The following is a 21373-nucleotide window of genomic DNA, read 5'->3' on the forward strand; positions in this document are numbered from 1 at the left end:
CTAACGGCTAGTAAACTTGTAGCGTCCCCATTGTGGCGCACAACCAAGATCCCTCTCAAGAAACAACTACTCCTCAAAATAGACCAGCTTTATCATATTGAGGAATTGGCTGCCCTTACTCATCACAACTTAACTTCTTTTCACAAGACTTGGTCCCCATGGGAGAAACACAGAATCTCACAGCAGTGTGTCTCCATCACCACCTTATGAGTTTAACACGTGTCGTGTTGATAGAGGTAATATCCTACAACCTGATCGAACTCACAATAGTCTTGGCAACACCTGTCCTAAAGTGGTGTATCAAGAATCTCTTCTATATTAAAAGTAAGAAAGGTAACTCCTGCTCTTTCACACACACGATCCTTTCCCCTTCCCTTACCCTTTGTTACCTCTTTTTCCTTACACCAGTTAACATAATTCTGATTTTATATTGTTGAATTCATCAAAATAAAAATGGGAGGTTCCTTGGCATGTTACACAAAGACTTTCATAATCAACAACACTTCAGACACATATTAATCAATGTTGAAAGGACATGTTTTAGTGATTTCTTGATAAAAATGTTGTTATAATTGATTGTACTGACTTCATTTTTTGTATTGTTATTTGAATTTTCTAACAAATAAAACATTTAAAAGAAAAGAGTACGCCAATATTCCATATGTGGGGAAAAAGTACTGTTTGGGCACATGGCAGGACTCAGAATGGAAGGAGCGCCGTTTGACTTTTTGAACGCAAAAATGACAGAAATCGATAGCGAACACCATATCGTGTTTGGAGAGCCTTTGATGTGCCTAAACAGTGGAAATCACCAACAAGTGACCACATTTTTGAAACTAGACCTCTCAAGGAATGTGTCTAGATGTCTTTTGAGAACCTTGAATTCCCAGGTGCTTCACAGAAGTTTATAACAGAGCCATGAAAATAAAAAAAAAAATCTAATTTTTCCCACAAAAATGTACTGTTAGTCCAAATTTTTTTATTTTCACAAGGCTAACAGGAGAAATTGTCCCTAAAATTTGTTGTGCAATTTCTCCAGAGTACAGTTATACCCCAGATATGAGGGAAAAGTACTATTTGGGCACACTTCAGGGCTTGGAAGGAAAGGAGCACCATTTGACTTTTTGAACGCAAAAATGGCAGGAATTGAGAGTGGACCCAATGTCACATTTAGAGATCCTATGATGTGCACAAACAGTGGAAAACCACCACAAGTTACCCCATTTTGGAAACTAGAACCCTAAAGGAATGTGCCTAGATGTGTGGTGAGCTCCTTGAACCCCCAGAGGCTTCACAGAAATTTATAATATAGGGACTTGAAAATAAAAAACACAATTTTCCTACAAAAGTATGCCTATAACCCATGTGGGGGAAAAAGACCGTTTAGGCGCATGGTAGAGCTGGGAGGGGAAGGAGTGACGTGTTGGAACGCTTAGGTTGATGGAATGGTTTGTGGGCATCATGTCACATTTTGAAAGCCCCTTGTGTGCCTAAACAGTGAAAAAAAACCACTGGTGTGAGGGACGAAGTAAAAGTCTCTCCCCTCTTGAAATGTGCCCCCACCCTTGGGATTCCACAGGATCATTATTTTATTTTAATTAAAAAGAGCCAGGAAGATACTGTATGAAGCTCTTAACACAAGGGTGCAAAGTTTTTTGCAGCTGCAGACAGATGGCTTTTTTGTCTGACTGAAATACATGGAAACGCCGTGGTACAACAAGTCACAGCAGGCTCTGAGGTATTGAATCTGGAAAATGTCCTATAATAACAGAATGCAATATCTCTGAGACTAGCCAAGCACATAATCGGAATCGGATTCCTTTTCCCTATGCGCCCATATTATTTAGCCACCTCCAGAACCCTGCATTATGGAGTTATAAAATATAGCTGACAGGAATTACATACGGTAGGCATATTTGGTCTCTTTGCGCAGATAAAATCCAGCGGAACCCAGTGGCGGCACAACTAACCCATTCAGAGATTTGGGTGCAAAGTTATGGGCCAACCACGATTCTGGACAAAAAATCTTATTCTCAGACATGGGAGGAGGGAGGCAGCCCAGCCCAGATGTGGCAGAAGAGTGTGGGAGGAAACAGCCTAGGAGATATAAGGCAGACCCTCCTTTTGGACTTAGTTCTTCTACTGGCAGGAGGTCCGTTACCTGATGCGGTCAAGGGAACCATGTAACTAAGATTTGGACCTGTGATCCATCAGCACCTTCCTGTGGTCACATGCTACATAACACGGTAATTGCAACCTATCTATACCCTATCTTTGTATTGCACTCCTGACTGTAAACATGTATATTTGATCTTGTATACCTGTATATTTCTAGTGTGCCTTTTCGGTGATTAAATATAAAATTAATCTTGGGCTGCTCTTTTATCGTGATTCACGAATCCCCACGTCCACACTCTCGGTTGGTCAACTGTACGCTACCCGGTTTGTTTTCTGACCCGATATAAGCCTGTTGTCGGACGGGGCTTATGTCGAACGAGGAACTGGTTGCAGAATACCGTATTGTTTTAGAGAGGAACTCTGGCAGTGACAGCCGGGAGATTTATGAATATCAGTCAGCAGCTGTGTATTCAGCCTTTACTGGAGTATTAAAATAGGGGACGCCCAAAAAAAAACGATGCTGGGTCCCCCTATAATAACTAGAAAAGGCTATGCAGACAGCTGCAGGCTGATATTAATAGCCTAGGAAGGAGCCATGAATATTACCCCCCCAGCTACAAACACCAGCTCATAGCTGCCCCAGAAATGGCGCATCTCTAAGATGCGTCAATTCTGGCTCATAGCCTCTCTCTTCCCACTGCCCTGTAACGGTGGCATATGGGGTAATATTTGTGGGGTTGATGTCACCTTTCTATTGCAAGGTGACACCAAGCCTGGCTTAGTAATGGAGAGGCGTCAATAAGACACCTATCCATTACTAATCCTATAGTTGTTAAAGGGTTAAATAAACACACAGCCAGAATAGAGAATTTTAATGAAATAAAACACAGTTTCCCATCTTTATTGTACTCCTAATTACTGTGACGCCCTCGATCACCTGTAAAAAAGTAAAATAATAAACCAACAGTATACTCCCTGCTCCGATGTAATCCATTTGTTAACGAGTACCCCACGATGATCTCCCCTATAGAGCTGGAACATCAGGAGATGTGACCTCTCTACAGGGCCTCCAGTGACACACTGACAGGAGATAATGGCTCCTGCAATGCTATCACTGAGGGTTCACTGGAGTTCATGCTCTGACTTACGGCACTGCTGCGTGAGAATTTCCCCACACAGCGGTGCCGCAAGTGACAGCCTGAACTCCAGTGACCTCTGACGGCGGAGTGATTCACTGCGGGAGAATACCTGCAGTCATTGTATCACCGGAGGCCCTTGGAGAGCAGTCACATCTGCTGATATGACAGCTCTCCACGGGATTACGTCAGAACAGGGAGTATACAATTAGTTTATTATTTATTTATTTTTTACAGGTGATCGAGGGCGTCGGGGATTAGCTGTATGTGAGTATGCACTGTATATGTGTGTATGTGTTTTTTTTTTTTACACTTTAACACACTAGCCGGACGATTGGACTACTACTGTCCCATCATTGGCTAGCTGTCACTGTAGCAGTCAGTGGCGGATCTTAATAGGGGCGGATGGGGCGGTCGCCCCGGGCCCAAGGTTTTTTGGGGGCCCAGGGGCAGGGGCGGGCTGGGCCGGGTGTCAGAGACAGGCCCGGCGTCAGCACCCGGCGTACCCGGGCAAGTGCCGGGGCGCTGGCGCGACGGAAGGGCCCACACACGGTGACACACTGTCTGGCTACTGGGGAATGCAACCATAAATCTGATTCAGTGGCGCCGGCAGGAGACGCGCGCCGTTAGCCAATCGCAGTCCAGCAGCAGCCCAGGAGTGTCCTTTGATTGGTGGAGAGCTCCCCTCCCCTGTCTCTTGTCACGTGTGCGACGCAGGGAGGAAGTGACAAGGCGGAGACAGGACGGGGCGGAAGGAGGAAGCAGGAGCTTGTGAAGTGCGCTGCGCGCCTCTCTCTGGACACAGAGGGACCGGGCAGCGACCGGACACCGGCGACGGGCGGCACACATCTCCTGAGTCCTGACACCTAGTGAGTGGCTGGTGCTGCGGCTCGCTGAGTGAGGCTCCTCGGTCTTTGCTCCATGACAGTGAGTGGTGGCGCCGGCGGCTCCTGCTGCGGCAGCTCCAGCTGGCAGTGGCACCAGGCCCGGATTGGCAATATAACCAACCGGGCATTTTCCCGCTGAGCCGCTGTCACGTGGGCCGCTCATCTTGCCAGCTGCTGCGGCCACTGTTGCTCCTGCCGCCGGCCCTCTGCGGGCATGGCAGTGATGGTTTCAAGTTCCTCCCGCACTGCAGGGAGATAAGCCACCACGCCTCCCCACGCACCCCATCCTCGCCTTAGCATGAGATGAGCCCACCCCAGCCACTCACAGCGTCGCACTCGCTTGCCTGCTCGCTCTGTTCGCAGGACCTGTGATGAGGTCACAGGAGGGGAGGAGTCAGGGGTCACATGATCAGGAGCCTTTGTCCCGACCCCCGATCATGTCACCCCTGACTCCGCCCCTCCTGTGACCTCATCACAGGTCCTGTGCGCTCAGCCTTGCCTCTACCGTCTGCAAGACTCTGCTTTGCTGTTGTCATGGTGCTGGTTGAGGTAAGTATGTGTGGGGTCAGGATTTACAGTGTGGATGTAGCAGAGCTGTGTGTGCGAGGTGTACGGAGAAGAGCCGTGTGTACGGAGAGGAGCCGTGTGTACGGAGAGGAGCCGCGTGTGTACGAGGTGTACGGAGCGGAGCCATGTGTGTACGAGGTGTACGGAGAGGAGCCGTGTGTACGGAGAGGAGCCGTGTGTACAAGGTGTACGGAGCGGAGCCATGTGTGTACAAGGTGTACGGAGCGGAGCCGTGTGTGTGCGAGGTGTACGGAGCAGAGCCGTGTGTGTGCGAGGTGTACGGAGCGGAGCCGTGTGTGTACGAGGTGTACGGAGTGGAGCCGTGTGTGTACGAGGTGTACGGAGCGGAGCCGTATGTGTACAAGGTGTACGGAGCGGAGCCGTGTGTGTACGAGGTGTACGGAGCGGAGCCGTGTGTGTACGAGGTGTACGGAGCGGAGCCGTGGGTGTACGAGGTGTACGGAGCGGAGCCGTGTGTACGAGGTGTACGGAGCGGAGCCGTGAGTTTACGAGGTGTACGGAGCAGAGCCGTGTGTGTGCGAGGTGTACGGAGCGGAGCCGTGAGTTTACGAGGTGTACGGAGCGGAGCCGTGAGTTTACGAGGTGTACCGAGCGGAGCCGTGTGTGTGCGAGGTGTACGGAGAGGAGCCGTGTGTATGAGGTGTACGGAGAGGAGCCGTGTGTACGAGGTGTACGGAGAGGAGCCGTGTGTACGAGGTGTACGGAGAGGAGCCGTGTGTACGAGGTGTACGGAGCGGAGCCGTGGGTGTACGAGGTGTACGGAACGGAGCCGTGTGTGCGAGGTGTACGGAGAGGAGCCGTGTGTACGAGGTGTACGGAGCGGAGCCGTGTGTGTGCGAGGTGTACGGAGAGGAGCCGTGTGTACGAGGTGTACGGAGCGGAGCCGTGTGTGTACGAGGTGTACGGAGCGGAGCCGTGGGTGTACGAGGTGTACGGAGCGGAGCCGTGGGTGTACGAGGTGTACGGAGCGGAGCCGTGGGTGTACGAGGTGTACGGAGCGGAGCCATGTGTACGAGGTGTACGGAGCAGAGCCGCGTGTGTACGAGGTGTACGGAGCGGAGCCGTGTGTACGAGGTGTACGGAGCGGAGCCGTGTGTACGAGGTGTACGGAGCAGAGCCGTGTGTGTACGAGGTGTACGGAGCGGAGCCATGTGTATGAGGTGTATGGAGCGGAGCCGTGTGTACGAGGTGTACGGAGCAGAGCCGCATGTGTACGGGGTGTACGGAGCGGAGCCGTGTGTACGAGGTGTACGGAGAGGAGCCGTGTGTGTACGAGGTGTATGGAGAGGAGCCGTGTGTGTACGAGGTGTACGGAGCGGAGCCACGCGTGTACGGAGCGGAGCCGTGTGTACGAGGTGTACGGAGAGGAGCCGCGCGTGTATGAGGTGGTCGGAGTGGAGCCGTGTGTGTATGAAGTGGAGCCATATGTGTACGGGATGTACAGAGCGGAGCCAAGTGTGTACAAAGCATACAAAGCGGGTTTTTCCCATGGACACAGGAGTACACAGCGGAGCCCCGAGGAGCATTTTAAAACACACACATGACGTTCCACCTGAAGTGATATGCTGGAAGCTGACGGGAAATGAGATAATTTCTTGAGGAGATTGTGACGGAACCAGGAATGCTTCAGATCCATCACCGTGTCCTCCTCCGACAGCGCAGACAGCAGGATCGCCTTGGAATCGGGGATACCGGCCATGTGAGCGGATCATGATAGGTCCTGCACCGGGAGGCTCAGGTGGGCACTACAATGGGAGCCGGGCTGCTATAGTATCTTTGTAGAATCTTTATTTCTTTCTCTCTTTTTCTTTCTTTCTCTGTTCTTTCATTCTCTGTTCTGTCTTTCCCTCATTTTCTTTCTCTCTCTGTTCTTTCTTTCTCTCTCTGTTATTTCTTTCTCTCTCTGTTCTTTCTTTCTCTCTTTAAATGTTCTTTCTTTCTCTCTCTGTTCTTTCTTCCCCTCTTTCTTTTTCTTTCCTCTCTTTCTCTCTGTTCTTTCTTTCTTTTCTTTACTTCTTTCTTTCTCTCTCTGTTCTTTCTCTCTCTGTTCTTTCTTTCTCTCTCTGTTCTTTCTTTTTTCTCTCTCTGTTCTTTCTTCCCCTCTTTCTTTCTTTTTCTTTCCTCTCTCTCTCTGTTCTTTATTTCCCCTCTTTCTTTCTTTTTCTTTCCTCTCTTTCTCTGTTCTTTCTTTCTTTTCTTTACTTCTTTCTTTCTCTCTCTGTTCTTTCTCTGTCTCTCTCTGTTCTTTCTTTCTTTCCCCTCTTTCTTTCTCTCTCTGTTCTTTCTCTGTCTCTCACTGTTCTTTCTTTGTCTCTCACTGTTCTTTCTTTCTTTCTTTCCCCTTTCTTTCTCGCTCTCTGTTTTCTTTTTTCTCTCTCTCTCTGTTTTCTCTCTTCCTTAGTGCCAGTCAGTGTGCCCATAATGCCAGCCACTGTGCCCTCAGTACCAGTCAGTGTGATCAGCAGTGCTAAATGGGTGCGATTAGGTGTGGACATGGGTGTGACTAGTTGTGAAATGGGTGTGGCTGGGCGTGGCCAAAATTTGCAGCGGCGCGCTTTGCGTGCCGCAGTCCTTGTACATCTTTCCCTTCTTCAAAAGTTGGGAGGTATGATAGGGGCGGCTATGACCAGTGGGTCTGGTTGCCCAATAGAGAGCAGTTCTGCCAGGAATTCTGTAATCATGCATACAAAAGGGTACAGAGATTTGGGAGGAGTACTGTACCTAAAAGCAATAAATAGGACTGAGCTGAAATACTGGGCACAGCTGTGACTACATGTTATATAGTCGTGTTAATCTCCTCTCACTTCTTGTAAACTACAAGTGTACAAAGATATTATATAGTCACCATGTGACTAGTGGGCCTGTGTAATTTCAAATGCCAGGGCTGAATTTTAGTCCCAGTCCGGCCCTGAGCGGCACCCAGGCCCCGGAGCTCAGGTTCCTCGCTTCGGCGGCTCCTGCTGCAGCAGCTTCCACTGACCGCCGCACCGGACACTGGCGGCTGATCTCCCGGCTCCTGGCCCCGGCGCTTGCTGTGGCTCCTCGCTCCGACTGCAGCAGTTGTCACCACCGCAGTCCGCACCAGACACTGGCTGACACATCTCCCGGCAACCGGCTTCTCATCTCAAGTTCTGATCTCAAACCACAACAATGGTGAGTTCTGGCTTTGGGGGGGGGGGGGTGGAGGGGGGGTGGGCGATGATATAGGGTAAGGTGGATCAATCAGTGTGGAGCCTTGGCATCCCTATAATAAATGCCCCCCAGGCCATAAAGGCCATTTTACGGTGAGGTGTTTGGTATTTTGGTTATGCACCCTTTTTCTCGTGGCTTTTAGTGCTGCAAATAGGGCAAGCAAGGCTTTACATGTTGTGTACGGTGCACGTAAAATGGTGTAACCTGATTCTGGGCACTAGCGACCCACGTAGGCTGACCACCTAACAGACCTAGCACACCAACAACCTCCAATGTCTCCAAACTACAGACCCCGGCCCGGCCTCAACCATCATTCTCCAGGACCAAGCTAGTGATGATCCAGGAATTTACACTCTTCCACAAGTCCCACTCTACAGTTCAGACTCCAATGCAGGGAGGGGGCGACTTGTCTGCAGTTTGTCTTCATGTTTCTAGAATGGTGCAATAGCGAGAAACTGCAGACTTGATGGTACAACGGCTTCTTCCCATTCCCATCTCCAAGTTGTAAGGAGTAGTCGCACACCATCCGTTTTTATGAGTCCATAAACCAAAAAAAATGCACTTTCGAAAAATAATCTTTATTGAGTATATTAAAAAATATTTATAAAATGAATTAAATGGGGGAGGGGGTGAGTGGGGGCTGTACACAATGAAGGGGGGGTGACTGGGGCCTGTATATGATGACGGGGGGGTGACTGGGGGCTGTATATGATGAAGGGGGGTGAGTGGGGCTACACAGGATGAAGGGGGTTGAGTGGGGTTGTACAGGATGAAGGGGGTGACTGGGGTTGTACAGGATGAAGGGGGGATGAGTGGGGGCTTCACAGGATGAAGGGGGGATGAGTGGGGGCTTCACATGATGAAGGGCGGTGAGTGGGGCTGCACATGATGAAGGGGGGTGAGTGGGGCTGCATATGATGAAGGGGGTGAGTGGGGCTGAACATGATGAAGTGGGGGATAAGGGAGACTGCACATGATTTAAGGGGTAAGTGGGACTGCACATGATGAATTAAGGGGTAAGTGGGACTGCACATGATGAATTGGGGGTAAGGGGGACTGCACATGATGAATTGGGGGTAAGGGGGACTGCACATGATGAATTGGGGGTAAGGGGCACTGCACATGAAGTGGGGGTAAGGGGGACTGCACATGATGTGGGGGTAAAATTAACTGCACATGATGATGGGGGAGTGGGGCTGCACATGAAGTTGGGGGGGAAGGGGACTGCACATGATGAAATGGAAGGGGGGATAAGGGGCTGCAAATGATGAAGCGGCACTGCAGATGAAGTGAGTGGGTGATAGGGGACTGCAATGGATGAAGTAAGGGGACTTCAAATTAAAGTGGGGACATTAAAGTGGATCCCCTATGGCCAGGATCACGTTGGGCGATTTTGTGCGTATTGGCCGTAGGCCTACAGCTTATGTGCAACGTCTTTTTAGGCCATGTCCACACGTGGTGGAATGGTGGGGGGTTTTCCGTATGGACCCGCAGCAAACCAAGTGCTGCGGTCCGTACGGCTGTCAATTCCCACACGGGGACCGCAGCGCTCAGGTGGGAAGGGGGGTACAGGGGCCCAGGTTTTATGAACAGCCCCGGGCCCATAGTCCACTTAATCCGCCACTGGCAGTCATAGCTGGATGGGACTAGTAGTCCCATCGGATGATGCCTGCCTACCTACAGACCCACACACAGACACATACACCCGCACACACACACACAGCCCCGCAGACACACACACACAAACAGACTCACACATCTTCTCAGCACGCACATAGTCTCTGTCCACATACTCTTCCTCCTCCCTATCTGCAGCGTTTCTCACACGCAACTCTGCATGAAAAGCACAGATCTTTTTACACCTGCGGTTTTGCTGCGTATTTGCCTGACTCAATGGAAGTCAATGGGCGCAGACAGCGTTGGACTGGAACACCTTGTGCCCACCAGAGAAAATCAGTCTTGGGGCCCACTATGTAGCTACATAGAAATAAATACAAGACCACCAATTGTGCGGTAAAACATGCTAATATCTGGGTATAATATAAGGTAGTACAAATCTTAATTATGTAGCAGGAGTTAGCCTCCCTCATAGAATATAATGCAGCCCCCTCATAGAATATAATGCAGCCCCCTCATAGAATATAATCCAGCCACCTTCATAGAATATAATGCAGCCCCCTCATAGAATATAATGCAGCCATCTCATAGAATATAATGTAACCCTCCATAGAATATAATGCTGCCCCCCTCATAGGGTATAATGCTGCCCCCTCATAGGGTATAATGCTGCCCCCCTCATAAGGTATAATGCTATATAGATATAGATAGATAGATAATAGATAGAGATAGCGATAGATAGATAGATATGGGATAAATAGATAGATCCATGGATAGATGATAATGGATAAATAGATAGATATAGAGATAGATAGAAGATAGATAATGGATAAATAGATAGATATATGGGTAGATAGATAGAAGATACTGTAGATAATGGATACATATATAGATGGATAGAAGATAGATAATGGATAAATGGATAGATAGATATAGAGATAGATAGATAGATAGATAATGGATAAATAGATAGATAGATAGATATAGATATAGATAGATATAGAGATAGATAGCTATAGATAGAAAGATAGAGATAGATAATAGATATATAGATAGATATAGAGATAGATATAGATAGATAAGATAGAGATAGATAATCTATATCTATATCTATAATCTATCTCTATATCTATATATCTATCGCTATCTTTCTCTATATCTATCGATCTCTATATCTATCTCTATATCTATCTCTATAGCTATCTATCTATATCTTTCTCTATATTTATCTATATATATCTATCTATATATCTCTATATCTATCTCTATCTTCCTCTATATCTATCTATCTATTTATCTCTATATCTATCTCTAAGATAGAGATAGATGATAGATATAGAGATAGATAGCTATAGAGATAGCTATAGAGATAGATATAGAGATAGATAGATAGATAGATATGTATAGATCGATAAATGTAGATAGAGGAGATAGATATAGAGATATAAAAAAAAACCTCCACAATTCTCACCTCTTGTCCTCGCTCCCACGCTGATTCTGGCGGCGGCTCTGCTTCAGTGTCAGGAGCTGCACTGCCGTCTGCCAGACACACAGCGGGTGCGCGATGAAGTGACGTCATCGCGCATCGACTGTGTGTCAGAAGCAGAGGGGACTGATGGGAGAGAGCGCATCATCTGACGCTCTCTCTTCCATTACAATTGAGGGCGGCGCGCATCAGAGAGCGGCCCTGACTTACTGCCGCATAGCGGCTGCCTGGGCTGGGGGCCCCTGGTCCAGTGAAATGATATTCACCCCTTTCCATGCCCATGTGGGTGTGGGAAGCAGTGAATATTCATTTCTCTTTAGCAGCGGGGACAGGGGCTCCTGCCTCCTGTCACCCGCTGCTGCTTCGCTGGCACAGGGCCCCCATTAGCAGCTGCGTGGTGTGCCGCCATTAGCGACACGCCACTGGCTGGGGGTCCCTGGAGCAGAGGGGGCCCTAGGACCCACCAGATGCCAGGGCCCACCAGAGAACCGAGTCCAACCCTGGGCGCAGAAACGCTGCAGATCCGCAAAAAGAATTGACATGCTGCGGAAAATAAAACGCTGCAAAATCCGCGCTGATTTTTCCACAGCATGTGCAAATTCTGAATTTTCCTTTGACTTACATTGGTGGTGCACTACACTGCGGATTTGATGCAATTCCGTGCATCCAAAAATGCTTCGGAAACTCATCAAAATCCGCACTGTGAGCACATAGCCTAAAAGAAACACGTCACCACTTCTGTATCTATCACCCACTCCTGGTTTTGGCTTACAACTACTGAGGTAAAATACTGACCAAATACTGAACGTGTGAATGTGGCATCAGAAAAGATAAAATCCTCCAAAAATTCCTAAAATAAAATCAATGTATAAAGCAGGTAATTTGAAAACATAGTCTTAAAGGGTAACTAGTGCTTGATAACAGTTGTCTTTTGTTTGTGAGCAGAACCGCCCGCAGGTCTTTACATGGAAAATAAAGGGACCCGCTGAAAACTACATCTCCCGACAAGCACTGCGCCGTCTATGGCAGTCTCGAAGGGTTCTCTCGCGAGAATTTGCCCTGCCGGTAATTGGTGCTCAGTTAGGGCTGCGGCCGCTGTCCCCGGGCTGCTCGCTGTACGGTGTGTTGTGTGCCGGTCCCCTGCTGACGTATCGTGTGTCCAGCTGCCGGTGTGTCTGTTCTTGGTGCCGGGAGCCATCGTCTTCCTCCTGCCGTGAGCCGCGCCCTCCTGTCAGTGTGTACACAGCAGACATGGCCGATCCCAAATACGCCGACCTACCGGGCATCGTGAGTAACCAGGGCTGGGCCTGAGAGCTGTGTGTCCGCCAGTGCGGTGCCCGGACCTGCCATTCTTTGGCGCTATCAGGCCTGGAGCACGGCGTGCTGGGACTTGTAGTTCTACAGATGGACCTACTGGTAGCTGTGCTGGGAGGGCTGAGTTCCTGGCTCCAGGACTCAACACATAACACTAGAGTTATTCTTCCCAAAATAGCAGGTAATCCCCCAACTGTAGGATCCAGCACCCCCAGTGCTCTGCAGACCCCCATCTTGTGGGGAGCGGAGGTGCACAGTCTCGGCCCCTGCTCCATGCATTGTCTATAGGACTGGCGAGTAGAGTACAGTGGTGCCGGTATTCCTAGTGGTCTCATAGATCATGAATGGAGCTGGGGCCGTGCCTGCAAGATGGGGGTCTGCAGAGCGCTGGGGTCCTATAACCTGCAATTTGGGGAATTACCCAGGAATTGGCAAAAAAAAAAAGTCATCACCACCTCAATAATGTCCTTTTCTCCAGGGGCCACCAGTCTTTATATGTGTGACCCCTGCAGCCGGTCTTTGCACCCTGCATCCCTACAGTGCTGAGGCCAGTGATTGGTGTGGTAGGCTGGCGGGTGTCGCGTGGCCGCGCCGTGGGCTGGCGGGTGTCGCGTGGCCGCGCCGTGGGCTGGCGGGTGTCGCGTGGCCGCGCCGTGGGCTGGCGGGTGTCGCGTGGCCGCTGCAGGGAGTTCATAAGATGGGTGACTTTACCCCATTCCCTTCCTTCAGCCTTAATTTTGCAGTTCCCGAAGTACTGTAGCCTGTGCCGCCGTGAGCCTTTGGTGAGGTTTTTTTTTTACGCTGTGTGTTTTTACCGTGAAAAAACCGCAGCGTGTTACAGTTGTAGCAAAGTGGATGGGATGTAAGAAATCTCCGGCCCACTCTGCCTATTACTCTGCCAATGTGTCTTGTGACACGCTGCTCTCCAGATTTTCCCCATACACTTGCATTAGATGTGGAAAATCCACAGGTGAAAATCGCACATGCATTTTTGGCATTTACAGTGTAAACTCAACAAAAGCGCATGTAATCTGCACTTAAGTCTGTCAAAGTCTTGTCAATGCCAAATACCTGGAGTAAAAAAACAAACAAAGCAGCTTTATTACAAACATTCATCAGTCCGGGTACAGTACTGACGCACGGACTCACTGCCTCGTGTAAGACTGTCCGGAGCAGTCAGTCCGTGCGTCACAGTCTGTACTCGGACCCTAGAACACGGACGTGCCAGTGAGGCCTAACTATGGTCACTGACTCTCCAAGGTGGCCCCTGTTATACCCGTAGTACTTCCATCTGTCGTATCCTGTGAAGATGCCATCAGTGTCTCTTTAAAGTAAACTTGGCTCAGCGTTATCGGTAAATGCCTGTCTGATTGTGTCGGGTGGCAGCTGTATAAAACCTGGTGTCTCATTTCTCCTAATCCCCCATTAGTCATCGCTCTTCTTGCTGTGGCCTTCGTGTTATGCGCGTCAGGGTGTGGTTTACCCGAATGTCCTACATTTCCCTACAATATCTGTAGCTTCTCTGTAAGATAAGGGGTGATGTTTGTGCCTTGTATTGGGTGTGATTTCCCCTAACGCCATCAGCTGTGATTATCCATGAGTAGTGCTCGTTCCATTTCTCCCTACCCAGATCAGTTACTGATGAAGCAGAGTAAATCATGTCCACCATGGCAGTGTCCGCGGCGTTCTCTTCAGCCCTCAATTATTGAGCTGCAGGAAAGCTGGGTGGACCCCTCCATTAGAAGTGATAGCGCCTTTGCTAAGCCTGATACCATTTTCCTTCTTACCATGTCGTACACGGTCTGTCCTGAACGTCGGTGCACAGCCTCTACACCGACACCATAAGGGAATCAAAAAAGACATAATTGCCTGTGAAAGACTTAAACATGTCTGATCTCAGAAGTAAAGTCTATAGTCGCTGTCTGTGACTGATGGTGCGATGTGCACCCTGTCACTATTCCCGATGTGGGTGCGTAGTTGCATGACTGACGTTTTGCTATTTATCACGTGCCATTCTGAAGCAGGAGTAGTTGGGACAGGACGTGGCTGCACTCATCAAAGTCAGCAAAAGTGCCGACGTTTTTAACGCCAGAAATGCTACTCCAGTCCCTGAACGTGGTGGCATCACTGGCGAAGTGCACGCCGATGGGCTGAATTCAGTAAGTGGTGTGCGCCTCTTATCCACTGAGTCCTGGGGGGCCCTAAACCACTCTAAGGCTATGTGCCCACGTAGTTTTTAGGTTGTGCGGATTTTGTTGAAAAAGTCCTGCGGTTTATCTGTGGATTAGCCTGCGGTTTCACACCTCATAATGATAAGGTGTGAAACCGCAGCGGAAACCGCACAAAGAATTGACATGCTGCGGATTGTAACCCACAGAAAATCCGCACGGAAAAATCCGCAGCATGTGCACAGCGTTTTTTTTTTTTTTTTTTTACATAGGAAATAGATACTGTACAACGCAGCAGAAGCCGCAGCATGTGCACATACCCTTAAGCCACATGGACTGTCATTGTTCTCACAGCATGTGCTGGTTACACGGGATGATGTGCTGCCAAGAATGATGACGTTTCCTTATGGGAAAACTGCTGATGGTTTATTTAAACTGACAAATAGACCAAACACCGAGCCTCATATCCAAAACTCTGATGAACAGTCCATGTTTTTATGTATAAGAAAAATGCCGGCCATCTGAACAATGCCTTGGTGTAACACTATAAAGCTGCCTGTACGCTTTATAAACCGTGCTGGTGTCGGGCACTATACCTCTCCTGTGCCCAATGCACAGGCACTATATCTCTCCTCTGCCCCATGCACAGGCGCTATGCCTCTCCTCTGCCCCATGCACGGTCGCTATGCCTCTCCTCTGCCCCATGCACGGTCGCTATGCCTCTCCTCTGCCCCATGCACGGTCGCTATGCCTCTCCTCTGCCCCATGCACGGTCGCTATGCCTCTCCTCTGCCCCATGCACGGTCGCTATGCCTCTCCTCTGCCCCATGCACGGTCGCTATGCCTCTCCTCTGCCCCATGCACGGTCGCTATGCCTCTCCTCTGCCCCATGCACGGTCGCTATGCCTCTCCTCTGCCCCATGCACGGTCGCTATGCCTCTCCTCTGCCCCATGCACGGTCGCTATGCCTCTCCTCTGCCCCATGCACGGTCGCTATGCCTCTCCTCTGCCCCATGCACGGTCGCTATGCCTCTCCTCTGCCCCATGCACGGTCGCTATGCCTCTCCTCTGCCCCATGCACGGTCGCTATGCCTCTCCTCTGCCCCATGCACGGTCGCTATGCCTCTCCTCTGCCCCATGCACGGTCGCTATGCCTCTCCTCTGCCCCATGCACGGTCGCTATGCCTCTCCTCTGCCCCATGCACGGTCGCTATGCCTCTCCTCTGCCCCATGCACGGTCGCTATGCCTCTCCTCTGCCCCATGCACGGTCGCTATGCCTCTCCTCTGCCCCATGCACGGTCGCTATGCCTCTCCTCTGCCCCATGCACGGTCGCTATGCCTCTCCTCTGCCCCATGCACGGTCGCTATGCCTCTCCTCTGCCCCATGCACGGTCGCTATGCCTCTCCTCTGCCCCATGCACGGTCGCTTTGCCTCTCCTCTGCCCCATGCACGGTCGCTATGCCTCTCCTCTGCCCCATGCACGGTCGCTATGCCTCTCCTCTGCCCCATGCACGGTCGCTATGCCTCTCCTCTGCCCCATGCACGGTCGCTATGCCTCTCCTCTGCCCCATGCACGGTCGCTATGCCTCTCCTCTGCCCCATGCACGGTCGCTATGCCTCTCCTCTGCCCCATGCACGGGCGCTATGCCTCTCCTCTGCCCCATGCACGGGCGCTATCTACTCCGGCTATATGGAGAAGCTCTGGCCTCTCTCTGCTTATCTCTTGCAGGAACAACGCATCAGTCATGTTAAAATCCAGCATGCCTGACCTTTCAGATATTTGGAGGCCCCCATACACATATGATGGGTCAATGCCATATACAACCCCTTCTTAAATGCTACAGTAGCCACAGTAAAATAGAAAAAAACCACATGCTCTACCCGGTATGGCGCTGTTACAGCAGCATTTAAGTCACATACGTGCTGCAGCCGATCAGTGACCGCTGATGGACTGCAGTCCTCACGTTTTTGTTGTAACAGTTGCGTGGGACAGCAATGTGAATGTTGCAGCACTCAGGAGACACAAGTGACATTGTTATCTGCCTGGAGAGAAAACACTGACATGGCTGTAACGGCACTGGTGTGAGAGGGGAGCATGTGCTTCTTCATTGGGGCCACTGTAGCTATCAGAAGGGGTTGTCCAGTAATGACCAGCCTGCAGAGACAATCAGGTTCTGCCTTCATGTACCGCACCTCTGCAGAGCACTACTACAGGGCCGCCTTCTCCCCCGTTATTACCTCTGGGGGCTGTATAGTAGATTCTTTTACACTCCCAGTATACGTGTATTAGGGACAGGTTCTCTTTATTCTGGGACTGGCACTAAGGGGCTTGTTCTGCAGGTTTGGCACTGCTGGTGATCTTGGAGGTCACCTTCGCTGGTTGCTGGGCAGTTGTTCAACTGCATGTGGGTAGTGCCAAGCGAGATCTGCACTTGTAGAGAGGCTTCATTTCTGGGATTGGGCTTTATTGGTAGAACACTGGAAGTAAATGGTTACGTATTCCATTGTATTATCTAGACGGCAGTGTACACGATCCCATATGAATGTGGTGATATATTTGTTTTCCTATTTCAGGCAAGGAACGAGCCTGACATTTATGAAACAAGCGATTTGCCAGAAGACGACCAGGCAGAGTTCGATGCGGTAAGAAAGTATTTTGTTAGTGCACATTCTACAAGACAGCGGAGAACCTCCATACTATTGTAGAAAATCGCCTTCTGTCTTATCTCACCACTATAGATGTGTATAGGAATGGGTTCAAGGGGTGAATGGAAGGCTTGCAGGATGACAGCCGTTTCTCACCAACTGCTGCTGGTGTATCCACAAGGACCTGTTGAAGCACCAGATGGTGAGAAACGGCTGTCGTCCCGCAAGCATTCAACTCGCCCCTGCTAATCCAATGTTTTAATTTTCCAATAAAGAAGAAACGTTTTAAAGGACGGTCGGTTCCCTTTTTCCCCCCTCTACTTTTTCCTGCGAGACCCATAGTTTCTACTGAGCCCCAACACCGTCTCATGCAAAGCTGCTCACTTCAGATGTGTGTGTGTGTGTGTGTATATATATATATATATATATATATATATATATATATATATATACACACAACTGTTGGGGTCCCTGAAATTAGACCAATTCCAGCAGTAGCTGAGACCTACAAGTAAGAATTTAGTGCCTATTCCCCCTTTTTAAATGGTGTCTCTGAATTCATATACAGCCATTTAGCTGTGGGATTTAGGATATTTAAAACTGATTACACTAACATGAATATTTAGCCAGCTATGAGTGTGTCCCAAAGCTGCCAAAAAACTGTCCTAATTCCTGCCAGTCCATGGTGCCTGGATCTTTCTGGTGCAGGTCGACATTTTCTCTTAATTAGAGCCTCCAGTACTACACTGAAATACCCCTGAACTATATTGTGAGGTGCAAGTTACTGTATATTAGAGATGAGCGAATCGATTCGCGGGACCCTTGTTTCCAGCAGCCATTGTAAGTATTGCATGGCCACCCCGCAAACAGCCAGCACCCGGAGCGTCTCTTATGTAGGGTACAATGTCATCATCGTGACGTGCACTTAACATTGTGCTGGGTCTACTCCTCAGTAGAGATGCTGGGGATGCCAGCAGGTAGGTGGAGGTTCACAGGGTACCCATCTAGTGGCCACTGACTACTAACACGGTTGCTGCACCAGAGTCAGGCATATCGATTCTACTCTCTGATCTCGTATACATATATATAATGTACTGTATGTTAATTTTTTTTTTACTTTAGGGCAAGATAAGACTGGAAAGTTGTACTGTCATACATAGTTAGTGACATGTCTTTGCACAATTAGAGTTCTCTAGAAATCTGCACATGGTCCCCCTGGTACTGACATCTTATAAGTCATAAATATCAGGGCACATTATCCATATGTAGATATCTTTGTATAAAAGCATTGCTGCTGGCACCCGCACCCAGTGCTCATGGATGCAGTTTGGACATATCAACTGGAGATGTGGGCTAGTAAAATGAGTCCTAAAGTTGGCCATGCACTGAAGATCTTTGATGGCTAAAAATGATGAACTGTACTTTCAAGAAACTTTGCATAAATCAATAGAATAGGCGATTATATGAAACTTTGTAATGTATCTTATCAGAGATATGTTTCCTCCCATACTTATCAGACACTTCTTTCCCTGCCCCCTGAGCTCTTCATCCATTGTGAAAAAGCAGCTCAAGTCCATCTTGCTCATATGAGACGGACTAAAGGTGTCATGACACAGCCCATTATCCTCTATGGGGAGGAGGACTAGGGAAGGGAACAGACAGAGGCAGAGAGATAAACAAGGTGCAGAGCTCTGTAACAAGTGTTTCCCGCACATCAGAGCTTGATTCAGTTCATCGCAGCTCAGCTCTGCTGTATAATGTCCTCCATGTTGCTATAGATTGTCACTCTGAGCTATAAAGTGAATGAAGAGCAGACATTCCCCTCTGTGCTGTCTATGGGAGGATATACTGCAGCTCGTCTTCTCCTCAGCAAACAGTGGATTGCAGGTTACAGATAAAGCATACAGAGGGGAAAAGTGGTGTGAATGCAGGATACAAGTCATACAATGGCCAGAAATGGTGATATTCCTTATACACACAGGGCACCTATTCTGAAAAGTAACTTGATAGCACAGTTACCCTTTAAACTTTTTCTGTGCCAACAATAACACTAAAGGTGTCAGTGTAAGGAAGTGTTCTCAGAAGTATGGCAGATGTGCTACTACCCAGATGTATGGAGAAGTTCAGCTAGTTAAATACACTTTTCTGTTTCGGAGTTTCTTGCACCTGTTATCTCATATATGACTGAAGTTATTAATTGATGAATTGTTTAATAATGTTCACAACAGTTTTTCTTTCCTGACAGAGTAAAGAACACGTAACCTGACTAAACTGCGTTATTAATACTGGTTATGATATCCCAAAGCAAAAACTATGACTGTCACTCTAGTTTCCTCCTTACCTGCCGCTGGGGTACATGCGCCTGTGGATTACTCCGTATTTATTACTATGACTGTGACTCGGGCTTATTAAAGTCTAACCCAAAGCTAGGCCTGGCCAACATGGATTCAGATAGAGTATTTCCAAATTTGACAGTCAAGTTCTTGATCATTCTCTTCATTTGGAAAAGGGAAGGTGCAGAATAGAGCTACCCTAGTGATGAGGCATCAGAGGTTCTGGCTCTTGCTGATGCTTAACATTCTGCTTTTTGTTCTTTCTGCTGCAGATTTTGTGATAAAAATGCACAGTACATTTGCCACGTTACAGAAAGGCATTTGCGGGTTTGAAATTCCGAGGAAGAACACTTTGCTAGACCTGAACGTGGGTTTTCAGTATGGCACTATAGATTTCTATGTGTGCTGTTTATGGAGGACATCCCATTCAAAAGAGTCATTGCCAACCATTTAAAAGTAGTGATGTATCCATAATACAATGCTCGGCTGTCCCATAAATTCTGAGTGGGGTGGTGGCATAAAATGTTGGCGTAGTCCTTTAAGCTGTGCTCTTTTAATTTACCACCAGATCAGAGATGGGGACATGGCTTGTACAGCAGTGGATCATAGCATGTATCTGCCGCTTCTTTGACATGAAGAGGAGCGTGGACAGTGATAGAGAAGGAATATTTCCGGAGTGGAGATGGGCGGCAGAGGGCAAGTGGAGCATAAATTGATTGACTGCTACTAGCGGGTAGCAGGCCATACCTCCGGACTGCAGGGAAGGAGACTTTATCTTGGGGGATGACTGCTAGTAGAAACCAAAAGAGCAGGCCACATCCCCGGACTGCAGAGAAGGAGACATTATCGGGGAGCTAGCTGCTAGTAAAAGTCAGGAGCAGGCCACGTCCCCGGACTGCAGAGAAGGAGACATTATCGGGGAGCTAGCTGCTTGTAGAAGTCAGGAGCAGGCCATGTCCCCGGACTGCAGAGAAGGAGACATTATCGGGGAACTAGCTGCTAGTAGAAGCCAGGAGCAGGCCACATCCCCGGACTGCAGAGAAGGAGACATTATCGGAGAGCTAGCTGCTAGTAAAAGTCAGGAGCAGGCCACGTCCCCGAACTGCAGAGAAGGAGACATTATTGGGGAGCTAGCTGCTAGTAGAAGCCAGGAGCAGGCCACGTCCCCGGACTGCAGAGAAGGAGACATTATCGGGGAGCTAGCTGCTAGTAGAAGCCAGGAGCAGGCCACGTCCCCGGACTGCAGAGAAGGAGATATTATCGGGGAGCTAGCTGCTAGTAAAAGTCAGGAGCAGGCCATGTCCCCGAACTGCAGAGAAGGAGACATTATTGGGGAGCTAGCTGCTAGTAGAAGCCAGGAGCAGGCCACGTCCCCGGACTGCAGAGAAGGAGACATTATCGGGGAGCTAGCTGCTTGTAGAAGTCAGGAGCAGGCCATGTCCCCGGACTGCAGAGAAGGAGACATTATCGGGGAGCTAGCTGCTAGTAGAAGCCAGGAGCAGGCCACGTCCCCGGACTGCAGAGAAGGAGACATTATCGGGGAGCTAGCTGCTAGTAAAAGTCAGGAGCAGGCCATGTCCCCGAACTGCAGAGAAGGAGACATTATCGGGGAGCTAGCTGCTAGTAGAAGCCAGGAGCAGGCCACGTCCCCGGACTGCAGAGAAGTAGACATTATCGGGGAGCTAGCTGCTTGTAGAAGTCAGGAGCAGGCCATGTCCCCGGACTACAGAGAAGGAGACATTATCGGGGAGCTAGCTGCTAGTGAAAGCCAGGAAGAAGCTATGTCCTATGATCTGTGGCAGCAGTGAGGAGCAAATCCAGCGTCACACTGAATCGCACTGAATAATGTAGGTCCCTGGAGTACCCCTTTAAGGATTGTCCAGGTA

General features: G+C 49.2%; 1 protein-coding gene across 1 annotated transcript in view; it reads left to right on the forward strand.

Annotated features, from left to right (window-relative positions):
* Positions 1-12095: 12095 nt before the first annotated feature.
* DCTN2 (dynactin subunit 2) overlaps positions 12096-21373 on the forward strand; it is an 84555-nt gene continuing 75277 nt past the window's right edge. The window contains exons 1-2 of the mRNA XM_073576818.1: positions 12096-12311; positions 17083-17151. Coding sequence (XP_073432919.1) covers positions 12276-12311; positions 17083-17151 — 105 coding nt within the window. The 5' untranslated portion in view covers positions 12096-12275. The remainder of the gene's footprint in view (positions 12312-17082; positions 17152-21373) is intronic.

This window comes from Dendrobates tinctorius, unplaced genomic scaffold (genome assembly GCF_039654945.1).
Source record: "Dendrobates tinctorius isolate UK_male_01 unplaced genomic scaffold, ASM3965494v1 ptg000051l, whole genome shotgun sequence".
Classification (NCBI taxonomy): Eukaryota; Metazoa; Chordata; class Amphibia; order Anura; family Dendrobatidae; genus Dendrobates; species Dendrobates tinctorius.